This window comes from Notolepis coatsorum, assembly GCF_963971535.1.
Source record: "Notolepis coatsorum genome assembly, chromosome: 7".
Classification (NCBI taxonomy): Eukaryota; Metazoa; Chordata; class Actinopteri; order Aulopiformes; family Paralepididae; genus Notolepis; species Notolepis coatsorum.
The window spans coordinates 48,804,320-48,830,344 of NC_140171.1; the positions used below are offsets into that span (position 1 = coordinate 48,804,320).

At 40.1% G+C, this 26,025-nt stretch overlaps 2 protein-coding genes across 6 annotated transcripts in view; one reads left to right on the forward strand and one right to left on the reverse strand.

Moving 5' to 3' along the window:
• The window catches only part of dok7b (docking protein 7b), an 86,662-nt gene extending 74,088 nt beyond the window's left edge, over nt 1-12,574 (forward strand). For 3 of the 5 annotated variants that reach the window (XM_084318646.1, XM_084318648.1, XM_084318649.1), the window contains 5 exons: nt 983-1,031; nt 1,667-1,828; nt 8,846-8,911; nt 9,008-9,235; nt 11,134-12,574. In XM_084318646.1, coding sequence (XP_084174772.1) covers nt 983-1,031; nt 1,667-1,828; nt 8,846-8,911; nt 9,008-9,235; nt 11,134-11,270 — 642 coding nt within the window. In that variant the 3' untranslated portion in view covers nt 11,271-12,574. The remainder of the gene's footprint in view (nt 1-982; nt 1,032-1,666; nt 1,829-8,845; nt 8,912-9,007; nt 9,236-11,133) is intronic. The other 2 variants (XM_084318647.1, XM_084318650.1) reach the window with 2 other exon arrangements.
• lrpap1 (low density lipoprotein receptor-related protein associated protein 1) overlaps nt 11,746-26,025 on the reverse strand; it is a 118,243-nt gene continuing 103,963 nt past the window's right edge. The window contains exons 6-8 of the mRNA XM_084318651.1: nt 23,987-24,069; nt 14,241-14,417; nt 11,746-14,058 (exon numbers count right to left, since the gene is read on the reverse strand). Coding sequence (XP_084174777.1) covers nt 13,990-14,058; nt 14,241-14,417; nt 23,987-24,069 — 329 coding nt within the window. The 3' untranslated portion in view covers nt 11,746-13,989. The remainder of the gene's footprint in view (nt 14,059-14,240; nt 14,418-23,986; nt 24,070-26,025) is intronic.

The following is a 26,025-nucleotide window of genomic DNA, read 5'->3' on the forward strand; positions in this document are numbered from 1 at the left end:
TTCAGAACAAAAACCTTTGATGAGCGAGAGGATCAACATTCTATTTCTAACCAAACCCATTGTATGAACAACCATGTCTTGTTTTGACATTTTCTTTGGACAGCCAATGTATTTTTTTGCAGTTGTAAAGTCAATCCAAATTACTTGGTAGTGTGCATTTGATACAGTACATCACCAAAAAAAACACTGTTACTCTGAACTTAAAACAGACTTACAGTTCTTAGACTGGATCACAGTGATCTGATTTTATCCTCAGATTTTTGCTGAATTAAATCGATCCCAACCTGTGGCTTGAGATGCTTGTCAATTGATCCTACTGTTTAACCAATTCTCATTTAAGAGACTCCACTTCTCCCCTCACAAATTTCCTTTCCTTGTTTCCCCCTCACTGTCCATGTCAGAGAGAGAGAGAGAGAGCTAGCACACTCAAACCAGCAACACCAGAGAGAGAGAGAAAGAGAGAGACACCACACTCAAACCAGCAACATCAGAGAGTAGGGATGGGTACCTTTCACATTTGAACCGATACGGTACTGGTAGCGGTACCTGTGAATCGATACCGGTACCCAGCGGTACCTTTTTTCGGTACTTTAGTCTCTAAAAATGTAATTTACCTACCTCAGTCGTGAAAAAAATATCCAAACTTCAAATAACTACACTTTCGACCGTTTTCAGACCAGCAACGTCAGAGAGAGAGACCAGCAATGCCAGAGTGAGAGAGAGAGAATATGAAGTAGGCTTTGTAATGATTAAAAAGACGAGAGAGAAAAAAGAAATCACCCTTGTTTTTGTCTGCATGTTGACAAGAGAACTAATGTTGACGTGTCATCACTTTCAAGACACTGGACAATAGAGCAGTGACATAATAACTATCCCAAAGCAAAACTGTGTGTGTGTGTGTCTCAGAGTATATGTGTGTGTGCAAGAGAGAGATGGAGAGAGAGACACTAATAACAAATAACCCTTATTTTTTCTTCTGTAGGTTACCAACTCTTCACAATCAGGGCTGTCATCCACAGCAGATAAATCAGGTGTGTGTGTGCGTCTTTGTATGTGTGTGTGCGTGTGCGCACAGGTGCGTATATCTGCATGTACAATACATGTGCATAGCATAATTGATTTATATTGACGTGAGTTCTACATTGCTACCATGTTAATAGCACTTGATATTTTAAGCAGGTGGACACACTTATTCTCACAGATCATGAATGCCATTTAAAAGAGTTCGTCATGCTCCTAAAGGAATACTTTCCTGAGCCCTTGGAAACAAGGATGCCTGTCACTACCTTTACGACTCCCACCTTGTTTACATTTAATTCACTCTAGATGACAAATATAGGACTAATTGTAACCGCTCCATATTTTCTGTTGGCTAGCTAATCTATTGCTGAAGGTCAAAATAAAATTACGAAAACCCCTCTTTGATTAAAGTATGAGACGATTATGAAAATGTTATATAAAAGCAATAACCCTGAGGTCATGCTATATGGAGGGTAATTGGCACCATTGTGCTTGGCTTACGGCCTCATTTGTACAATCCCGCGGCACACCGGTGCCAATAAGTAGGATATATTGTAGCTCTCCCTCTTGTATATTACAGTTTAATCATGAACAGTATTACAGTCGCTGAAGTCTAATGGATTCACAGGATTGTTTTCTTCCTCAGACCCTCTCCCCAGACCGAGGGAGGAGAGAGACGGTGGTGCTGGTAGTGATGGTGGTGGTGGAGGGTTGGAGGCTCCAGAGAGATCAGAGCCTCCTCTACCCCCCTCCATCCCCCCACCTCCACCTGGCACACTGAGCCTCAGTAGACAAGCATCCATCTCTGGTAAGACAGTGGTTTTATTTTTATTTTTTTTTAAATATATTTTTATTTCATTTTTTGGAAGAAAAGGCAGGATATATAATGCACATGTATGTTTTTATGTGCATTGTATGTGCATTATATGTATGTGCATTATATATCCTGCCTTTTCTTCCAATTTTTTGCCAATTACTTGCATTGGCTTGCCCCTTGCCTCATTTAAAATAAAAAACTCCTACCCCCTAACCCCTGCACCAACCACCGTTGACAAAAAATAAATAAAATAATAATAGTAATAGTAACCCCCCCCCCAACCCACCCCGTCATAGGCCTGAGAAGAAAATTAATTGAACAAAAATGTCAACAAAGACCGAAAAAAAAAAAAATAACTAAAAGGAATTATACAGATATAATTAGTTATGTCCTGCTAGCTATATATTGAAGGTCCTAACTTGATAGAGAATATGGTTCCAGCTATCTATTGTTTGATATCTTGCCCCATTTAATCTAGCTGTAGAAAGCTCCATTGTTACAACATCAGCTAATAACTGTTTCCAGTGATTAAAGGGCAGAGAGTGTGGAGCTTGCCATCGCAGCGCCAACATTTTTTTTGCAGCAGTACTTCCTGCCAGCCAAAATCGTCTCTGAACAATACTTAAAGCTAAAGAATCATCATCATTAAGGAGAAGTAATTTGGGACAACAGGGAATATGTTTTTGTAATACTTTAGATAGATAATTAGTTATCTGTTCCCAGAAACTTTTAACTGTGGGGCATTCCCACATCATATGTGTAAAAGTACCAGTAGTATTTAGAGAACAAAGTGTACAGTTTGGTGACATAGCACGTCTCATTCTATAAGCTTTCTGGGGGGTTAAATATGTTTTATGGACAAAATTGAAATGAATCTGCTGATGATTTGGGTTTCGTGATGCCATAGTAACATTTCCCCAAACTCTGGTCCAATTGATAGAGTGATGGTGTTCTAATCCCAATTCTGTGCTCCACGATTGGATAACAGGTATTAACGAAGTACATCTTTGTGATGGATCTTTATAAATTATATAGACTTGTCCTTTGGAGAGACCTGCAGTTTTTTTAGAGAAAGTAATTAACGGGTGAGTAGTTGGTTTGGTCCATGGAACTCCATAGGCTCGCATAGCCGAGCGGAGCTGTAAATATAAAAAAAAGGAGGTGCCAGGTAAGTTATATGACTCTTTCAGATCTGAGAATGTTCTTAGACCATTGTCCTCCATAACATCGCCAAGTACATGAATGCCACAGTTGGACCATGATTGAGCTACAAAACTGCGGCCTCCGCTAAGCAAAAACTGGTTATGAAATAAGGGAGTCTGTTCATGCCACTTAGTATCCCAATTAAGTAACTTTTCATATTTGCGCCATAAAGATATGGCATGCGCTATTATCGGACCATAACGTAATCTACATTGCTTTAGTGAAATATCTGTAAAGACAATGTCTTGTAAACGAATCGGCGCCACAATATGTTTTTCAATATTAAGCCAGGGGGCCTCAGAATTTAAATTAAACCAACTCAACAGAGGACGAAATGATAACGCTTGAAAATATAACTTAAAATTTGGCACAGTTAAACCACCAGATTGCCGCTCATTTTGTAAGGTAGTAAGTTTAACCCGAGCTCGCTTGCCTCGCCATATAAATTTTGAGACTGCTCTATGTAAATTTTCCCAATGAGCAACAGGTGGGGCAATAGGGATCATGGAACTACAGAAGTTTACTCGAGGTAATATGTTCATTTTGATAATAGAGACTCTTCCGGAAAGGGAGACAGGTATATTACACCATCGATTGAGATCATTTATGATTGACCTAATGGTTCTATTGTAGTTTACGGACACAATTTTTTCAATTGAAGGAAATATATCAATACCAAGATATTTAAATTGTGTTACAACCGGGATCTCATGGTCAAGCACAGAGTTAGGAGTGGTTCTTAGGTACATTAGTGCTGATTTGGTCCAGTTTATTTTATAACTTGAAATTGAACTGAATTTTTCAAAGATTTTCAGGAGGCTTGAGAGAGACTGAGATACATTCTCCATATATAACAAGATGTCATCCGCATAAAGCGAAATATGATGATCAGTAGAATTTACAGAGATTGGCTTAATGTTTTCTGATTGCCGTATAGCTTGGGCTAAAGGTTCAAGGGATAAAATAAACAAGCTTGCAGAGATCGGATCCCCTTGCCTGCTTCCACGAGTGATTTTGAAAGGAGGAGAACTAATATCTCCGGTTATGACACTGGCTGATGGATTAGAAAATATTATTTTTACCATATTTATAAAATTTTGACCTAGTCCCATATGTTTCAGTACAGCCCAAAGATAGGTCCACTCCAGACGGTCAAAGGCCTTCTCTGCGTCAACAGAGAGAACAGCTGACGACACTTTAGCTTGAGAGGCGGAGTTGACAATGTGAAGGAGACGTCGCAAATTATCAGACGAAAGCCTTTTTTTAACAAAACCACTTTGATCTGGGTGAATCAGTTTAGGTAAAAACTTTTCAAGACGGCAAGATAATACTTTAGAAAATAGTTTGGCATCTGTATTAATTAAAGAAATAGGGCGCCAATTAGAACACTGGTTTGGATCTTTACCTTTTTTTAATAAAAGAGAGATTAGGGACATATTCACGTCTCTCCCTAAGGAGCCTTTAGATATGGATATATTAATCATCTCAAGTAGTAGCGGGCCTAAGACGTCCCAGAACCGCATATAAAATTCAGGGGGAATGCCATCCCACCCTGGAGACTTGCCTTTATTCATATTTTCCAGAGATGTTTTGAGTTCTTGCAATGATATAGGAGCACCCATTAAACTTGATTCAACTGGTGACAAAACAGAGAGGTTAAGGCCACTTAAAAAGGATTCAATCTCTTCAGAGGGACGCTCGCCTTCTGTAGTATATAAATCATTATACAATTTTGCAAATCTTGTATTGATTAATTTTGGATCTGTAAGCAGCTCACCATTTTCTGATGTAACAGTAGTAATATTTCCTACAAGATCACTATTGCGTAGTTTGTTGGCCAATATTTGACTCGGTCGACTACCATGAAAGTATTGGTTTACTCTACCTTTATGGATGGAGGATTCGGCTCTTTTCCTGATAAGATCGTTTAGTTCACTCTTAACATTGGCTAGTGTGGCGGCAGTCTGTTGAGAGTAACGCCTCTGTTGAGATAGGTCCAAGGTAGACAGCATGGTTTCTAATTCCGATATTCGTTTTAGCTGAGATTTATTAAGACTTGAAGAGAAAGTAATAGCATTATTTCTGACAAAGCCTTTAGTAGCGTCCCAAAGTATCCTGAAATCATCCACGGAGTTATTATTAAACATTAAAAATTGGGCTAGCTCAGACTGAAATTGCTCACAGAATGCTGGATTATCCAATAAAGAGCAGTTAAAGCGCCATCTTGTGGCCTTTTTCTTAGCCTGGCTGAATTGAAATTGACAGAAATAGGCATGGTGATCTGATAAACTCATAGGTCGGATTTCAAATTTTTTTACGTCTGAAAATAAGGATGCTGATATTAAAACTAAATCAATACGGGAAAATGATAGATGTCTATTAGAGAAAAAAGTATACTCCCTGTTGCCTGGATTATGAACCCGCCAAATATCAATAAGATTAAAGTCAGATAGCAAGTGCTTTAAAGCGTTTGTCGAGCGAGCATTATGATTAACTGCTTTTGATTTATCCCAGGTATGATCCAAAACAGAATTCATATCCGACCCAATAATCAACTGGAAATCAGCTAGTTCCATTAGGATTTTATTCAATGATTGAAAAAAGTCTGGTTCATAACAGTTGGGTGCATAGACATTAATAAACGCAATTTTTTTACCATTATGAATACATTTTAGAAAAGCTATTCTTCCTTCTTGATCACTGCCTTTGCCTATGATGGTAATTTTGCATTTTTTATCAATGATTATAGCAACCCCTTTGGTTTTATTCAAAGCTGAAGCAGAAGAAGCCACTTTATAACGCTGATTTTCTAATTTGTGCATATCTCTTTCAAGCAAGTGCGTTTCTTGAAACATGCATATTTCAACTCGATTTCTTGATATAGTATCAAGACAGCTAGCCCTTTTAATGGAATTGTTAAGACCTTTAACGTTCCATGAAAAAATTGCTAAAGACGACATTTATAATATGAAATAAAATAATTCAAAAGTATATGAATCTGTACTAATAGATAACCCAAATTTGGTCTTTGTTGACGAGATGCCCAAAGTATGCACATAAGGGAAAAAAAGGCCCATATAACCCACCCCATCTTAACAAAAAAAATCTGTAAGAATTTTTAAAAACAGTACAAAAACTTCAAAAACAAAACAAAAAAAACAAGAAAAAACAAAGGTGATTGGTGCCCCTCCCACGTAGATCCTCCCCACCCTGTATATCTAACACAGGGTTGTGACATAGCTGCAAAAGGAAGCTCATCTCCTCATGTCCCAGTGGGTGGCTGTGTGCTGGTCGGGTCTCTGTGCAATTGGAGTTCAAGTTCAAGTTTCAAGTTTCTTTAATAGTTGTCATACAGAAGTACAGAATACTTTTATACAAAATGCTTCTTACTGTTGCGCTCCAGAGACTGTGCAAGACAAGATAAGTATGAAATAAAATAACATAGTAAAATTAGAAGTAAAAAAAATGAGGTCAGTGTTCAGTTTAGACATATGTACAATGTTCGATGCAGAATAGACGTAGTTACCATACAATATACAATACTGTGCAGTGTACTAATATACAATACTATATAGTGCAAGGCAGAAATGGAGAAATGGGACGAGGTGCAATTTAGGTACAATTCACAGTAGGTGTACGAGTTGTAGTGCAAATCCTTTATCAATAAATATAAAGTGTAAGTGTGTTTGTGTGATCTAAAGTGTGGAGAGTGGGTGTTGCAGTGTGTTGTTTGTTTGAGTGAGTGTGTGCGTGTGTGTGCTGTGTGCATTTGATGGTTGTTGCATAGTGATTATTGTTCGTTTAGCAGCCTGATGGCCTGGGGATAGAAGCTTCTTCTGAGTCTTTCTGTACTCGCCTTAAGACTCCGGTATCGCTTGCCTGACCGCAGCAGTTCAAAGAGGCAGTTGTTCGGGTGGCTCGAGTCCTTAATAATTCTCTTAGCCTTCCCCTTGCACCGCTTGTTGTAAATGTTCTGGAGGGTGGGAAGCCCCCCTCCAATTGTGCGTTCGGCTGAACGTGTCACTCTTTGTAGTCTGCTACGGTCTTGTGCAGTGCTATTCCCAAACCAGGAGGTGATGTTGCCGGTCAGGATGCTCTCTATTGTACATGAGTAGAAGTTCCTAAGGATCTTCTGACTGACTTGGAACTTCCTTAGGCGCCTGAGGAAGTAGAGGCGTTGTCGTGCCTTCTTCACAACACTGTCAATGTGTGTGGTCCATGTCAAGTCCTCGGATATGTGGGCTCCGAGGTACTTGAAACTGTTCACTCTCTCAACCGGTGCCCCGTCGATGCTGAGGGGGCTGTAGTCCTTGACCCCCGACCTCCTGAAGTCCACAATCATCTCTTTTGTTTTGCTGACGTTCAGGGAGAGGCAGTTCTCCTGACACCACTGTGACAGGTTCTCTACCTCTTCCAGGTAGGCCCTTTCGTCGTTGGCAGAGATCAGGCCCACCACTACTGTGTCATCAGCAAATTTGATGATGGTGTTGTTGTTCCGCTGTGCTACGCAGTCATGTGTGTACAGGGAGTAGAGGAGGGGGCTCAGAACACAGCCCTGGGGGGCCCCTATGTTGAGCGTGATGGATGAGGAGGTGCAGTTGCCGGCTCTTACCACCTGGGGTCTGCCCGTCAGGAAGTCCAAGACTTCTACTTTTTTTTTGTACTAGTAAGGGTCGGGGAAGGGTTAGTAATTGTTTAGTTAGGAAATGTAATTTACATATTTATAACTTGCATTTTACAACTGTATGTAAATGAAATGTTAAAAGCAAATAAAAGATAATAATTGAAAGAAAAAAAAGGAAGTCCAAGACCCACTGGCAGAGGTCATAGTTCAAGCCCAGGTCCCTGAGCTTGGCTATGAGTTTGGAGGGGACTATGGTATTGAATGCTGAGCTGTAGTCGATGAACAGCATTCTCACATAGTTCCCCTGCCTCTTGTCCAGGTGTGATGCTGCTGTGTGCAGCACATGGGCTATGGCGTCCTCCGTGGACCTGTTGGGGCGATATGCAAATTGCAGAGGGTCCAGGTTGATGGGGATTCTGCTGCTTGTCGAACAATCTTTCTTTTGACCTCAAGACTGTATAGCCTCGCAATCATGCAACGAGGAGCATTCTTCACGGGGCCCGTGCGGTGCGCCACACACACGACTGGAGCGGGTCCAATAAAGTCATCTCCAAACATCTCATACAGGAGCTTGGTGGTATAGGCAGTGGGGTTGCCAGCTTCAATACCAGCAGAGAGCCCGAAAATTCTTATATTAAACTTTCGGCTGTGATTCTCGAGCTGTTCCGTCTTCTGTCGCAGACGTTTATTTTCTTCCATTATCGCATTCTGGCGACGCTCCAGCTCAGAGATTCTCACATCAGCTTCCACACTGGCCTGGTCGTGGTCATTCATTCTGTCAATACAGGAGCCCATCTGGGTCTTTAGCTTATCCAGACTTGTTAACTGAAGCCAATTTAATATCCAAGGCTGAAGTGATTTCTTCTCTAACAATTTCACGCATTACCGTAGCCATTTCAGCAGTGAAAGATTTACCGTGGCGCGTGCCTTGAGCCATGGTGAACAGCAGCAGGTGCGCCTGTACGTGGCTCGTTAGACCAACAGGTGTAGTCAATCCAGATTGTGTCGTCTTGCGCTCTTACAGTGGTTTTATTTCTGATTAAATCGCAAAGTATTTTCTCACATTTTAGGTGAGAAATACATTCTCAAAATGTATCTGTTTTTCTACCCAGACTTTTCTTGATCAGTGTGGCTAATCGTCAAACACTTTTTTTATTTAATTTGTACCCCTCTCTCTACAGATTCCAGGCCAGCTGTTGAACAAATTGAAATGCCCAAGAGAGATCTCAGGCTGGACAAATACAGCAGTATGTGATCATGTCATCTTAATAATCTGTTTTCCAGCCAAAGCGGCCATAATGGATCAACATCGACTCTATTGTTATCTTTCATTTCCCTGTTAGGGTCGTTGTTCCCATTTCCCGTCGAAGCTCCCAGCTGTTGGCACCTGGACACTGGACTCTACAGTGACGGCACCGTTAATTATGTCAACATCCCCATTAGCCCCATGGTGGCTAAAGCTAGCAGGGAGCCCCTCTACATGGAGCTGGACATACAGAGGCCCAGCATGGCTCCAGCTTCCAGCCTGCCCACTGCTGTTAGAGGTAACAGTTTGCAGCTGTGCAGACCCAGTAAGAACACCATGCCCTTTGTGGCCATTTTGGATCCAGGTTTTGTCCTCAGGCTTCTCCCTCTTCCGTTAGGCTTTTGTTGTAACGGCTTGATGTTGCCATTTTCTTCCTTACCCTTTTACTGAAGGTGCCAAACCATATCACTGCTTGTAAAAAATATTATAATAATTTTATTAAAAAATGCAGTGTTTTGAATTTAAAGGAAGACTCCAACATTTTGGGAAATTAGCTTATTTAACATCTTCCCTGGAGTTAGACAAGAAGATACATACCTTTTTTGTCTCTGTGCGTGCATTTAGCTTTGGGAACAGTCGCTCCGTTAGCGTAGCTTAGCTTCATCACTGGAAGTGGGGGGGTTAAATAGCCTGACGTTCCCTTACAGTGTCCTACAGTCACTAAATACACTCCAAATACAACTCCAAAACGTTCATGTAAACATGTTGTGACCTGTGTATTTACCACGTGGAGAAATAAAAAATTATTGAATTAGACAATTACGTTTTCTAAGCAAATATACTCTGAACTATTTTTTGCCTAAGCACTCGTCTCTGCGCGCAGTCAGTGATTTCTACGTGAAGCCGTGTTTGTGGACATTCTCATTCATTCAAAGGATCCGAACCGATTGAAGTTTATGGATACCATGACTTAAAATCCTCTTACCTTGACGATTAAAAGACTCCCCAATTTAGAAAACAGTAATCCAATGGCTGGTATTGATAATATAATACTAACTACTGCACGTAGCTAACCGGAGCTAACACAGAACCGGACGGTCACTAAAGCAAATATAATGACTTCCTTTCTGGGGGTTTTCAAAATAAAAGAGCGACGTCTAAAGCACCGGAAAACGTTTATTTTGTACATTATCTAACGTTAACACGAACCTAAACTAACTTTACGTTAGTTGTAACGTTAGTTTAGGTTCGTGTTAACGTTGTTAAATAAGCTAATTTCCCAAAATGTTGGAGTTTTCCTTTATGAGATATGAGCTTTTCATCCAACAGCAGCAATAGTATAGGTTTTTAAAGTCATGTGGGATATTGGTTTAAAGTGAAAACAACAGAGGAGGTTAATGTGTGTCCCGCTGCTAAGCTCACTTTGATGGCTGTTTGTTTTGGCTACGCTGTCTTGTCTTTCTCTGAATGCTGCTCCATCTAGACTATCTAATTATAAGGAAAGTGCAATATGTCTTGTGATTATAATGCTCGGGTCTGAGGGTCAGTGTGCTTAATGGATGGAACAAGATAGGAACTATCCATAATGTTACTGCCACTTTTTATAGCTTGTTTTGATTCATTATGGCATAACATCACTATCAATGTCATTTGAAATGGTTTAAGCTTATAAGAAGAAAAATCGAACTTAAATTGAATTAAGAATAATCTTAATTAGAATGCTGCTTTATCCTTTTCTCAAGCCTCTCCCGATTAAAAAGATCAGTTAGATTAAAATGTAATATTACCCTAATGCTGTATTTCAGTAATCCAATTGTAGACAGTTTTCTGGGTCGATATGGTTAGTTAAAGAAAGTAATTGATTTAAGCCCATTATATACCAAGGATTAATATGCCACTGCATTTACTAAGAATTAATGCTGCCATATTTGTGTCTGTGTGAGAGGAATAGCAAGGTAATGTTTTGTCTAGTAAAGATGAAAAAATACTTGCTTTAGGCACAATTTCCCTTGTCACAAAGAATCCACTTAAAAAAAAGACCTTTAAATTTTTTTTATTTTGTGGCCATAAATAAAAAGAAAAAAGGCAAAACTCGGGTGAAGGTTTTAGGAAGAGTACCGTCATTTCCATGGATCATTTTTTTGTCTATTGCTATACGTGGAGGCGCACCTGTCCATTCTCAAATCTTTTCCTCTATTCTTTCATTGGTTCTCTCCTTACCAGAAGGGGGCTCCACGCGCTACGCCCACATTGACATCACTGCCATGGAAACAGCGCAGAGAGTGGGGGCAGAGCACGCCCAGGGCAGGGAGGACAGACTGACCCAATTGGAGAACAGGAGGAGGGGGACACCGAACTGACCCGATTGGACAGCAATACATATATTTAATCGAAGGGTCTGTCAAACGTGTTACTGACAAGGACCCCTATATACCTATATTGATTGAATTGGACTCATATTGTTCCTGTTTCCGTCTCAACTTGTCTCAGCGCCAAAGTCTTCGTCTCGACTCAAACTCAATGAGCTCTGGTCTTGGCTTATCTCGCCTACAACACTAGGGCGCAGGTGTATATATTCATTATTGCTAGTGCTAGTCTTTGTTACTCCTCCCATTGAGTGAAGTGTAACCCACCTACCATTACTTCATATAATTTACCCACCAAGTGTACCATCCTGACCTGGAGCAGAGTACTAACAGTTCGACGAGAGACTGGAATCCTCCTTGCTAAAATGGGACACGTTGCAGTTAGCTGAGAAGGGAGGTCAAGTTTGCAAGGTTACCATTCCACATCGAAGCTGAAGTAATCGGTTAAAATAAACTACTCGGAACTTCGGAAGGTAGAAATCACACATTTTATTCAGGGGAATAACGTTTAGAGCATGATTGAGTAATCAGACAGTAACATATGCATCAAAGTATGTGTGCGTGCGTGTGTGTGAGCACAGGAAGAGCAGGGAAGTAGTCCCACCAGGCTTCCTGCACCCCCCGCTTGGCATCATCAGGATAAATTGGCCAATATGATTTTTTTTTGTAGTCTGTCTTCACCAGTGTGTTTGAAAGAGAGACCAGGAGAGAAGACATGAGATCGAGCCAACGGAACACCTGGCAATTCAAGGAAATTATATTTTTTTATCTTTAAAGCGATGGAGGTTTTGTAGAACATTGACTATGTTCCTTAACCCCTGATATGTCCATATACTGCCTCTCACTTTCATCAATAGCTTCTGTGGTGGTCCCCCACCCCCCTCTCAATTCACATTTATGTATTACATGAAAGGATTATTATTATTATTTTTAAGTGTGGTTCAAGAGCTTTTACTTCGATTTACATTATATTTGCGAAAGACTGTTTTGGGCTTCGAAGAATTTCTTTATGACAGACATGAAAGTGAAACAAACACAGCGACGACAAAAGCTACTGGTGAAATTGAGTGGCAATAGGACATTATGAAGTTGAAATGTTTTACAAGATGTCCATATTGCTTTAAGCCCTCAGTGGCAAGTAGTACTGATTTCCTATCCAGAACAACTTGTATATAGTGACTGCTTTTATTTATGCTAGTCTATATAGGAACTATATTTTTTAAGATGCATTTTTATTGACCTTTGTATGTTTTTGGAAGTTACCTTGTTGAATAATAAAAGGTTGCTGTTGTTTTCAATGTTCACTGTTTTCAATGTCTCTTAAATTGACCTGTCAAAATAAATGCAGCAAAACAATATACCGGTACATCTAATTTATTAGAGCCTCAGGACACCATTTACTGTCAGTATTACAAATTGGAAATGGCTATGACAAAGAGACTGCTAAATGCCAAGTCTTGATTTCTGAATTCACAACATCAAATGGACAGTTAGGGGGGATGACTGGAACCAGCAGAGTGCCATCCTCCCAGCTGTTTTCAGTTTTGACAAATACTCTGGGGCGGATGAAATGAGAGATATCGGTGTAGTGTTGCTATTTCCAATTAGTAGTACTGACACGTATATTTGCCTATGGCTCTATTAAATGAGATATGCTGCTTTGTGGCATTTCATTCTCAGCTGGATATACTGTACAGTACACATGCAAAAAAAGATTAGTTCAGAAAATCTTTTGATGTGTAAATCAGATGTCTTGGGGTTAAGGACTTTTTACCATAATATACAGTCAACCTGAGCTTGGCATAGAGGCGAGAGCTTGTTCTACTTATGCACATTGCGTACATCAAACCTAATTGATTCTATTCTTTAATGCGTAATGTATAAATAAATGGTGTGTACAAACTTCACATACAATTGTTCTTCTGATCATTAAAATGATCTTGCTACTGCGTTGGAGATTACATCAAGCTGCCTGAGGGATAATTGAGTTATCTCACGATGCGTAGCTAACGACGAGCAGTTGTGAAGGAATCGGCCGATTGCTCCTTAGAAGTTTAGCGTTGCATTATTCATAAACAAAAGATTTTGACTAAGAACGAGACCCAGCACATCCCAGAACTGCAGTTGCGGAGTGGTAGTATTGTTTCTTTCTTGGAATAATGGCATGCTACACTTCAATAGTGGCCAGACGATTTACCTATCTCAAGCCCCACCCTCTTTTCTTCATCCTCCAATCACAACCGTTGCTTCCCTCGGGTTTGAGATAGGTCAATTGCTCCACACCAGTCTGTCCTCAGCCCATGCAAATAATGAATACTATGTAAGGTGTATGCCGAAATGGACTCGACTGAACCAGTGTATAATGGGAAGTCTAAACATTCCACATAAGAAAAAAAGAAAATCTATGTTCTGCATTTTAATGATGTTCGTAGGCATCTTTATGCTGAATTGATTTTCTTGTGCAGCCGATTTATAAAAAGTACCTATATACATCATGTATATACAAACAATCTATTCCTTGAGTAGAGGCTTATTCATACAATAATCAATAATTCATCACTGCCACATATAAAAATCACAATAAAAATAAACATGGAAAACTGCTTAATTTACAGTAGTCTAGAGGAACGAAAGAGGCGTGTGTGTACAGGGAGGGAATCATAGCAGTTAATTGAACCCTTCATTGAGATGATTGAAGACATTGAGCAGAATCTCAGAGTTCGTTGTGTTTGAGTCCCTGGCGAGAGATCTTGTTGGTCAGGTCCTGCATGTGTTTCTTCATCTGTAATCAAGATGTAAAAAAAGATACATATAAAGTATAAACCATCTTCCAGGTGTCATTTTGTGAAAATAAACAACAGAACTGTGTACCACAATATCACAAAAACCAGGTCACAATATGATCCTATGAAAATTATAAACTAGAAGACTTAGTGCCCAACCTTTTCCTCCCTCCCTCCCTACCTTGTAACCCATCTCGCGGGTCTTCTCCGACAGTGTGTTGTACTTGTCCTGGTTCCTCTGGATGTGCTCCCGGTCCCCCAGCGCCTCCACGTGACGGAGCTTCTGGTGGGACAGCTCCAGCTGCTCCTGGTAGTGGCTGTGCTTCTCCACCTTGGTCTCAAAGTGACGCAGCTCATCCTACACGGACGGATGGATGGCAACAGATGGACACACACACACACACACAGACACATATACATAGACACACAAGAATGCACCATGAAGAGTTCAGTTTGGCTACAATTACACGCACAACTGCACGCAGAGAGAACAGATACTCATCTAAGAGATAAGGACGAGACGAGACATCACAGGAAAATAATAAACTCTTCCCTTTTTCCTGTAATACATCTGATCCCACGCCCAGATTCTTTCAAAGTAAATTGATTTATGGGCCACAATCCTTTGTCCGGGAAAGAGAGGGTGAAGGGAGCGGGATAAGAAATAGGATGGAATACTTGAGGGGATTTTAAATGCATCAAAAGGGGCCTCATGGTAAGAGGTGGGGAGCGACCTTAACACAAGCAGCCACCACACACTACCATCCTCTGCCAACAAGACAAAGGGGATCGCTATAGTGACAAGACGTAATCTGGATATCAAGGTGTTAAATGTTTGGGCGGATACGGAAGGGAGGATAACAATGGCAAAGGTTGAATACTCACAGGAAAATAGCACTAATCGCGTTATACGCCCCTAATACATTTGATGCAGAGTTTTACAAAACAATCACCAAAATTATATTAGAACTTCATGAATAGAATAAGCTTTCATAGTGGGTGGTGATTTCAATGTGTGCAGAGCCTCCACGATGGATAGATCCGGCTCCTCAGAAACATATGACCAAAAACAATCCTCTAATGCCCTTAGGATGTGAGCCCATGACACTGGGCTCACTGACTTATGGCGCATAATCAAACCTACTTTAAAGGACTAGTCTTGCCTGTCAGCCAGACACAAAACTTTCTCTAGAATTGACTAATTATTCTCATCTCCTAATTTGTTTGATAATTTCGATGTCTCACTGGTTCCCTTAGCTCTCTCGGATCACAAAGGGATTTCTTTTACAGCATCGTTTGGCAAACTATCCACAAAAGCTCCCAGATGGCGTTTTAACTCATCCTTATTAAAAAAAACCCAAAAGACTTCTGTACAGAATTTAGAGAAAAACTAACAGAATTTTTGAGGATTAACATTGGCATGGTGGAAGACCCTAGAGCAGGGGTAGGCAACCTTAGGCACGCCGGCATAGGTTTTTTTTTTTTTTTGAAATATTATAGTGAAATATTTTGCACTGTCGTCGCATTTATCTTGTTGAAATCCTCCCACAGGTTCTTTTTACTACCACATATTTAATTGAGACCCTCTATTTGTTTATTATTTCAATTTAGCTGGAAATACATTGCTACATCATTCAGTAACATTTGCAGAGCCTTATAACAAAAACATTATTACGGTCACCATTGTGACCAGTGGGATTAATCAACTAATTTTATTATTTATTTTTCTATTTCATTGAACATTCCACATGTTAAAAGCCATATTTTTTACTCAAAATGTGAGTATTACCAAGTCAACTTGTGTTCTTAAAACAATGACAATAAACGTAGTTTTATTAGGTTGAAATAATGTGGTTGTGTACTTATTTTTCTGGATTATTATGGATTGAAAACTGAAAACCTTAATGCACAGTAACTGAACTCAATATTTTTAAGTTCTGGTAACTTATTATTATATATTTTTTACAGTGTAGTCTTGCGATCAATCAAAACTTATTTACACGATATACCTCGCATTCACCCTCCATTCACATCCTGGTGTTCTCCTGGGCCCCGTTCCCCGTACCTGGATAACTGAGTTAGCCGGATAACTTTCGGTCAAGTCTGACTTAAGCCGGACTTTCCCGTTCCCCGAAGCTGGATTGTCTAAATCACCATGACAACAGATCAAAAAGTTTGAGCCTGGTCGAGAGCAGGGTTTAAGTTCAAGTTAGCCGGATGAACCATCGCCACGCCCCCGCAAAGAAGTGACAGCGCGTTTCCTGAAATTATTCCCACAGTCTAGGATCTGCATTATACCATTCTGAATTACATTTTTGTGCTCCATTCTTCCAGAGGGGGCTTTTGAAATGTAAAATAGACCCAAAATGCTGATACTAAATTCACTTTGTCCTAAATAATGCACGTTATATACCGTGGCGCTCGCTCGGTGCGATGTACACATTATGTGGTTATTTTAACAACGCGCAGCATTGCAAATGTGAATCCCGCTGTTTGACGGATTTGAGAAATTTAATGAGCCGTTGACGTCACATTAATGAATGAGAATAAAGAGATAAAACTTCATTCAAAATAAAGAATATTCTAAACACGGGTCTCTCGTTCAATGTATAAACAATGAATTTATCCCATCTGGCACAGTGGCGCAGCGGTAGTGCTCAATCCTGGCAACCCGGCGACCGGTGTTCGAAACCCCGTGTTTCAAATATAATTTTTTGGAATATAATATTAATGATTATACGCAAAGGTAGCCTAGTTTTAAGTTAAAATATTATAAATCTACATGCATTGAGGATGTCATTCTTTATATAGCTCTCAACGTGCACCAAATTGAATTATTCCTACATTGCAAAATGAAGGAAAAGACTAGGTTTCGAACCCCGGTCGTCTGCGTGAAAGTCAAAAGAAGAACCCGTTACACCACAGTGGAGATAAGTAAAAGATCGACCATACATCAATCAATGGGTAAGAGAGCCGTATCGTTATTCTGTATAACAGTTTAACTAATTATTTTCGCTAGCAAGATCTCATTTGATTATTCAATCCAGCAGGCAAGTTTAAAGAAATATAATCTGATTGATTGAGGTAATGAGGGACTTAAAATTAGCCTATAGATAACGCATTTAACTTGTCGGCGAGGCGATTGAGCCGTACTGCAATATGTTAATAAAGTTTTAAATCAATTAATCAATCAATGCCGCTAGAGAATCAGGATCTCTGCTATCGATATGTGCTGGCTTTTCAACTGGAGTGGCCGCGCGCACTTATCCTGGGTCTCAAGTCTGGTTTGAGTTAACGAGACTGAATCCACCTTCGAGGAACAGGAAAATCCCGGCTTCAAACATCGGGTTAACTGAATCTGGATAATGTGACTCTTGATCGACTTAGTTGAACCAGGTACGGGGAATAGGGCCCTGGTGTTCTCCATTAGGCCTGTAGGTGGAGCTATGACAGCCCACGTACAGTACACACACCGATGGTGTGTGATGTGTCCAAAAATGAATGGGCAAATGTGAGTGAAATGGTCGCACTGTATACAGCTGTTTGTCTGCATTGCATCCCCCCCCCCCAACTCAGATTTAGGGTTGATACAACCATCATAATAATATTGTTAATAATAACAATAACGATAATGATGTAATAATGTAAAAATTATCATTAAAAATACCTGATTATGAGAAAAAATATTTACGATGCATGGAATATTGTTGAGGCACACTAGTTACAACTATATTTCAAACAGGCACTCCGTGTCAAAAAGGTTGCTGACCCCTGCCCTAGAGTCCTGTGGAATGCAGTAAAGGGCTTTGTTAGAAGTCATGTCACACTTTTCGCTTCCAACTTGCATAAATCTTGTTAAAAAAAACTAGAAAAATTGGAAACACTATACGCGGACCTATACGCTTCACTGCAGACTAACTACAATTAACACACAACGGATGATAATAAATAAACTCCATACTTAGACAACACTGAGTTTTTAATACATAGGACGAGACAAAATTATTACTTTCATGGTTCTAGACCCAGCCATTTACTGGCAATGAAAATTCGTGCAAATGATACATTTTCGGATATCCCTTCAATCAGGACACAACAAGGAGTAGTTACTACTGACTCAAAAAATATCAATGACACTTTTAGACACAACTGTATAGCTCAGATGTCAACTTTGATCATTCCAAATTTGAAACGTTTAGCAGGCTTAAAATACAAAATTGGAGGAGGCCGGGGAATTGGGGAGACCAATCACTCTTACTAGACAATTGTTGAGATGCAGAGGGGTAAGGCACCAGGCTGGGATGGAATTCCACCTGAATTATACTTAGCATTCTGGGACCAGCTGGGCCCATTGTTGCTTGAAATTATTGAACACTCCATTGAACAGGGGGGGATTCTCGAGAGATGTAAATATGGCTTTAATTTCTTTACTACTCAAAAAAGACAAGGACCCCAATGACTGTGGCAGCTATAGGCCCCTGGGTCTTCTCGGGCCGACCTTAACATTTTTGCCAAAGTACTGGCCTGACGTCTGCAGAAGTATATGACGGTGCTGGTACATTGATCAAACCGGATTTATTCTGGGATGCTTAGCCGCAGATAACCTCAGAAGATTATTACATGTAATTGACAACAGTAAGGACAATATAACTCCGGCCATGGTTCCGTCAGCAATGATAATGACAGGCAAAATATGCTCCACGCTCTTCCCGGTTTCTAGGTCTGCTAGACAGTGTTGTCCTCTGATCCCCGGACTATTCATGCTTTCCCTCAAACCATTAGCCCAATTTATAAGACAAACAGAAGAAATCGCCCCTATAACAATCAATGATACACCACACAAAATTGCTCTGCATGCGGACGACTTACACATTTTTATGAAAGACCCCAATCGGCCACAAATTTACTAAGGATAATTGATGAATTTCAGTAAACTATCAGGCTTCAAAATTAATTGGCCCAAATCGGCTTGGTTACCTCTTAACACTTTCAGTGCCCAGCAGGGGGCGCACATTTAGTGCTTGAATGCCCACCATCCACTTCAATGTTAGCCATAATTTAAAACATAGATTAGGCGATATTAATGCTATGTGTCTAATCTGCCCGTCGCATTATCAATGACTCATTTCCAGTCAACATTGTCGAAGCGGATTGTTTTTTTATCAGTTCATTTCCGTTTTATAGCATTTTGAAAAGCCCTCGTTTTCACGGAAAAAACAAAGATTCCATGATAATCGCCCTGTACTGTAATATTCTAGAACGTTGTCATTTTTCGGCCTATTTATGAATCGTTTTCAAATAAACGCTAGATTATCAATAGTATATGTGTACGTGTGCACGCTGGTGCCGCGCGCTGAAAATCGATTCTCTCAGTTCCTGATCGCTCTTACAGTCAAACAGCCATATCACATTATAGGGGAAAAGCTTATATCTCCGTGAAAACGGGTCTGATTATCCTAAGACTGGTAAAATAGATTCCTTACCTGAGATCAGATGGTATCCAAATGGATTATTCCAATTCCTGATCGCCATTCCAAAAATCTATCCTTTTATTGATCCCACGCGTATACTGTAAAACACATATTACACACTGTGCTGAGGGTCCAGAATGAAGCTGATCGGCTCCGGTTATGCGTGAGAAGTAAAATGTAGATTTCGGATATTTTTTTTCTCATCCATTTTCATCGAGTCCAATCCAAAATGGTGCATTACCATCTGGGAGACGATAGGGGGCGCTTTTTTCACATCTGAGCGCCTGGCGGGGCAGGATTACCAACGGTAGACTAGGTTGATGAAATATGAATTCAGATCGCCAATTAAAAAAAATCTGAGAATTCTCGTGATGGGCATTCAACCCGCAGGCTGATAACCCGAGAATTCTCGTGATGGGCATTCAAAGTGTTAATGAGTTGGCCAAAGCGGTGCAACTACCGGCTGACATCCCCATAGTTGAACACTTTAAATACTTAGGCATAGAGATCTTCTCCACACTAAATCAGACAACTAAATATAACTTCACACATAATAAAATACACCAAGATCTGAATAGATGGTCGAGCCTTACAGGCCCGAGCATCCATAATCAAAATGAACATACTACCCAGGATACATTTAGTTAGATCAATGCTCCCCCTGCCTCCTCCAATAGACCACTGGCGTAAGACACAAACTATGATATCTAAATGTATTTGGAATAACAAACGCAATTTTAAGTTGTAGGCCTACTTCTGATCCTTTTCGCTGAGACCCCTGATAAGCTGGTTTGACCCTGAAATTGCTGTGTCATGGCACTCCTTAGAGGCAGCAGCGGTCTCACCACAAAGATGACAGGATGTAGTATACTCCAATATCCCTATATCAAAATGCCACTTACGATATGGACTGATTATATGCCATGTGATTCAAACATGGCGTAACGTACAGAGGTCTTGTGCTGTTAAATGCCCATGGCACCTCGACTCTCCAAATTCTCATATCCAACATCTACTTGTTGGGCACTAGAGCTGTCCCCGACTAAGGATTTGGATAGTCGACTATGATTGGACGAAATTTGCCGATAGTCGACTATCAGTCAAAAAAAAAATATATATATAATATATATATATTTTTTTATCATTCCATTTGGGCTGTGGGGGTGCTTAATGTCTGAAGGAGTCGACTGAAGGCTTCTTGTCCTCTGCAAAAGCATGCAATTGGTCCACTGATGGATACATCTTTTTTGTCTCGTCTAGTGTGTTCATCAGATGGGTGAAATCCTCTTTCAGTGCCTCTGTGCCTGTTTTCTTAGGCAGTTAGCCTCTGGTATGCATGCCATTAGCATTAGCCACGCTTCTAGGCCTCTTTTCTTTTGGAAAGAATGATAAAAAATAAAACATTTATAATTTTTTTTTATTCGACTAAGAGGTTGGCAGTCGACTACGGCTCCTTTCGACCGATTCGTCGACTAATCGACTAATAGGGGTCAGCCCTATTGGGCACCAACCTGTTAATATTCCTCAATGGGAGAGGAGGGGAGTTCATACTCTGGGGGATATATATGATAAAAACAAGCCTTTGAGCGTTTCAGGACCTAAGAGAATTGTATGACCTCCCCAGCGTATCATTCTTCCTCTACTTGCAACTAAGGTCGGCCCTCAAGGCTCATGGGGTGCCGTGGGCTCACACACTACACCCACACCCTTTTATTAAGCTTATCAGGGAGAGAACAACCTCAAGAGGATTTGTCTCAGATTTGTATACACTATTAACTCATTCACGGCCGGCCGTTCTATCCATCCTTGTACTCAATGGGCCCCCGCTGTAACAGATAGGGATTTTCACTGTGCGTCGCAGTGTTTGCAGGGCTATATCTATAAACGCGGGGGCATTTTCATAGGCACAGGGGGCAGCATTACATTTTTTTTTTTAAATATTATAGTGAAATATTTTGCACAGTTGTCGCATTTATCTTGTTGAAATCCTCCCACAGGTTCTTTTTACTACCACATATTTAATTGAGACCCTTTATTTGTTTATTATTTCAATTTAGCTGGAAATACATTGCTACATCATTCAGTAACATTTGCAGAGCCTTATAACAAAAACATTATTACGGTCGGTCACCATTGTGACCAGTGGGATTAATCAACACATTTTATTATTTATTTTTCTATTTCATTGAACATTGCACATGTTAAAAGCAATTTTTTTTACTCAAAATGTGAGTATTACCAAGTCAACTTGTGTTCTTAAAACAATGACAATAAACATAGTTTTATTAGGTTGAAATAATGTGGTTGTGTACTTATTTTTCTGTTAACTTATTATGGATTGAAAACTGAAAGCCTTAATGCACAGTAATTGAACTCAATATTTTTAAGTTCTGGTAACTTATTATTATTTCTTTTTTTTACCGTGTAGTCTTGCGATCAATCAAAACTTATTTACACGATATACCTCACATTCACCCTCCATTCACATCCTGGTGTTCTCCATTAGGCCTGTAGGTGGAGCTATGACAGCACACGTACAGTACACACACCGATGGTGTGTGATGTGTCCAAAAATGAATGGGCAAATGTGAGTGAAATGGTCGCACTGTATGCAGCTGTTTATCTGCATTGCATTCCCCCCCTCCCCCCCCAACTCAGATTTAGGGTTGATACAACCTTCATAATAATATTGTTAATAATAACAATAACAATAATGATGTAATAATGTAAAAATTATCATTAAAAATACCTGATTATGAGAAAGAAATGTACGGTGCATGGAATATTGTTGAGGCACACTAGTTACAACTATATTTCAAACGGGCACTCCATGTCAAAAAGGTTGCTGACCCCTGTTCTATATTATAGCTATGGAGACAATACTATGGCTCATTTGACATTAACTATCCCTCGTTCAACATGTGAAAAAGAATAAATTTGTTCATGTGTACGTTCGTGTGTTATACCATGGTGAATATTGTATAGTTTCAGAGTGATCCTGGCTAATTCCTGGTAACTGTTATGGAGCGATATGCGAATTTTGCTAAAAGCGTTCGCGTTGCTCGCCTGGACACGCTACTATTTCCAAATCAAAGGTATATAATAGGTATTATGTTTCATCATGAATGCATGAAAGGGAGGGGGGGCATTTTTTTATGCTTTGATCGTCAGCAACGGCATACGTTTTGGAGTACGTTACATATTATGATTGTTGCGATCGATGTGAAATCATTGTTGGATCAAAGTAGGCTTGATGTCATATAGTCCTTACCTTTACTAGGAGGTATCCCAAAAAGAATATTCCAATTGTCTGATCACAATTTCCAGTATCGATGTCGATCGGGTCCTGACATGAAGTGGCACAAGATATGCCTCAAGTGTGCTGAACGCGCTTCGACGTGCCCAGATGAAGCGATTTACTTGGCTTGGTCTAAATTCTCCACCCGGACGAAATTAGATGTGACACACAGTGTGAAATAAGGTTTCAAAGGGTGGGCGATACTGCCACCTAGCAGGATGCGACCGGTATTGTGGCCTGTAATGAATAAAAAAATCGAATAAAAGAAAAAAGGATAAAAAAACTAGTTTACTCGTCTTTGGCACTCAACGCATGACGGCCAAAAACGAGTTAACTCGTCTTTGGCGCTGAATGAGTTAATCAAATCCACATATAAAAATGTATCATTGGATACAGTCTGGCGAGGGGACATGGTTTCAAAACTAGTTCTAGAGTGTCAGTGGCCACAGCATGACGTCCATACTCTAACCTGATTAAACTCTGGTAATAAATGGTTCTGGTTGCAGGAAGCTGAGAGTTGGAGAGGACTAACGTGTGTTGGAATACAGCTAGCTTAGCGTTATCTAAAAGATAAAAATAGCAGTTTGTGCATTTCCAAATTGTGCCAACAACATGTAGCCCACTTTGCGTAGCATTCATAGCCTATTGATATAGACATGCTGAAGGTGTGGCTAGTTAGTTAGTTAGTTGTGCTACATGGACCCAAACACTCGAGACATCCTGTACCAAAACACCTTTTTCCCCAAGAGATCTGCTGTTCCATGAGCAGAGAGAGCTGCTGCAGTGCAGACAGAGTGGAGGTAAGGTTAATTATTACAAATGGTAACTGTGACTGTTTTGATTGTCAATAAGCATTAAGCATTGGGTATAATGTTATTGCAATAAGCTCAATAAACACAGATTATATGTGACCGGAATTTCCCCCATTTGTCTGGCACATTTAAATCTCCCAGGACACGACACCAAATGGAAACCCTGGCAGTACCCAAGGACCACTTGATACAAAGAGACGTTATCACAAGTGTGTACTACCGCCTTGGAGAGTGCTAGCGTTGGACACTTGGGTGTTCATCTGAAGGACACTTGATGAGGAGAACAAATGTCCAAAAATAAAGTTATCCAAGGAGCTGTCAATAGAGAGGAATATTTAGTAGCTACCTTCAGAGAGTCCAGTTCATCACTGCTGAGGTTGGCTCTCCTGGCGGATTCCCAGAGCTCAATCACACGAGGTTCCCTGAACTCTACAGAGAGAGGACATAACATGGTGTTTAAATTTTTTTTATTATTATATATATATTTCTAACTAGCGTAACCACAACTAACTTTCTCTCTGAAATCGTTTTTTTACTTTATATATATATATATATATATATATGTATATAAAAAATCGATTTCAGAGAGAAAGTTAGTTGTGGTTACGCTAGTTAGAAATAATGCACCTTGGATCTGTAAAGAGAGAGAGAGAGGAAGTGAAGGATTTGGGTAGCATTTTCTTAGAAGATAAAACCATTAAGACAATTACGTATATAGGTCTAAGTTCCCTTGCCAAGACGGTGTTGATAGAAAAGAACAGTCTATTCTTATTTCTGACCTGATATTAAGTGTCAACATTTTAGTTAGCTAGACTAGATCGGTATCCAGATGGCAGATCTCTCGCAGGGGGAACAAATCTAGGAGGCCTGAGGTTGTGTTGAACTTTAAGGTGCCGGGAAGGGAGATAAGTAAGGAGAGGTGATAACAAATGGACATATTATGCCAGAGAGAGGGAGTCTGGGGGGTTGTGTCTCTTTGGTATTTCACCTTGGAGGAGAGGGGGCTTCTTCTGTCTCCTTCTTAATAATAATAATAGTACACTTTATTTGTATAGCACTTTTCATACAGAAATTGCAGTTCAGAGTGCTTAAAGTGCTTTCTTCTGTATTCAGCTCACACAGAGAGAACCTGGGAGCAACCTATTTGTAAAATGTTTACTGTTTATGCTAATAAACCTGTGTTTGTTAGAAAAGACTACAGAGAGCCTGTGTGTGTCATATTTTATAGCAAGGGGAGATTTAATTTGAGTGACTTTACTTACAACATCCGACAACACAACGTAGAGTCTATCCTGAAGGACGACAGGATAGGTAACAGTAACTAAAAGTCAATGAAATCTAACAGAAGAGACTGAGTACACAGTCTGGACCTTTAACAATATTACGTCACTGCACTTTTAAGATGGGAAGAACTAACGACATTAGAAGCCTCTTGTACTACTTGAGCCAGTATATTGTAAGGCGGTATCCCCATTGCTCAACCAGTTCATGTTTCATGGCATGTGACCAAGGATTTTTAACAGGCTTTTTGAGAGGCTTAGGTGGTCATGTTGAACAGTAGAGTGAGTATTGTGTGGCATAATGGGGTATTGTAAGACTTTCTAAGCAAAACAATCAATAGGCTTTATGGGGGATTTTTTTCTACTATTTTAACCCATTCTCAAGGTCTAATGTAAGGATGTGATACAATTGTTAAATATTCTGAAAGACAATTTTGGTGGTTTGAATTCTCATTCAGACAAAACAGCAACACATGGGCTGTCGAATACTTTAATATGCAAAGAAAACAAAGGATGGATTTGAACCCCAGCTCGTTTGCAAATGCCCTCCGTTCCCTGTACGCTAATAATAATAATTAAAAAAAAGGACAGGACACGAAGGAGGAGAGATGGACTCAACGGGGAGGGAGACACACATAAAGGACAAGACGAGGAGGGGGTTGGGCCAGGAACCAGCTGGAGGGAGGAGAGAGGAGAATAACAGTGTCGGGGGTGCGGGAGCTGGGAGGCATCAGAGAGCCGTGAGTCAGTAGGAGAATGATTAAGCTTCATTTTAACTCCACAACAGACTCCCAGTGAAACCAGCTGCAGGGAGGTTTTACAGCAACTCTATACACTGTATAAAGATAAATAGGAAGATCCAGAGGCAGCAGCAGCCAAAGATAAAAGCTTTGCCAATGGGATGGAAATAAATCCGTTCCTGTCTCCTAAGAGAGGGTTTGACTTTCACGCAGGCGCCATACAAGTGTGAGATCGGTTGACAAGTCTCAAACAAACTGGTTTCCCCGCTGGTTCTACGGGTCAGAAAAACTTCAATTTAGAGTAAAAATGTTCACTGATCACTTTCAAGACGGTATATTTTCAATTTCTAAGGCGGTTCTTGCTT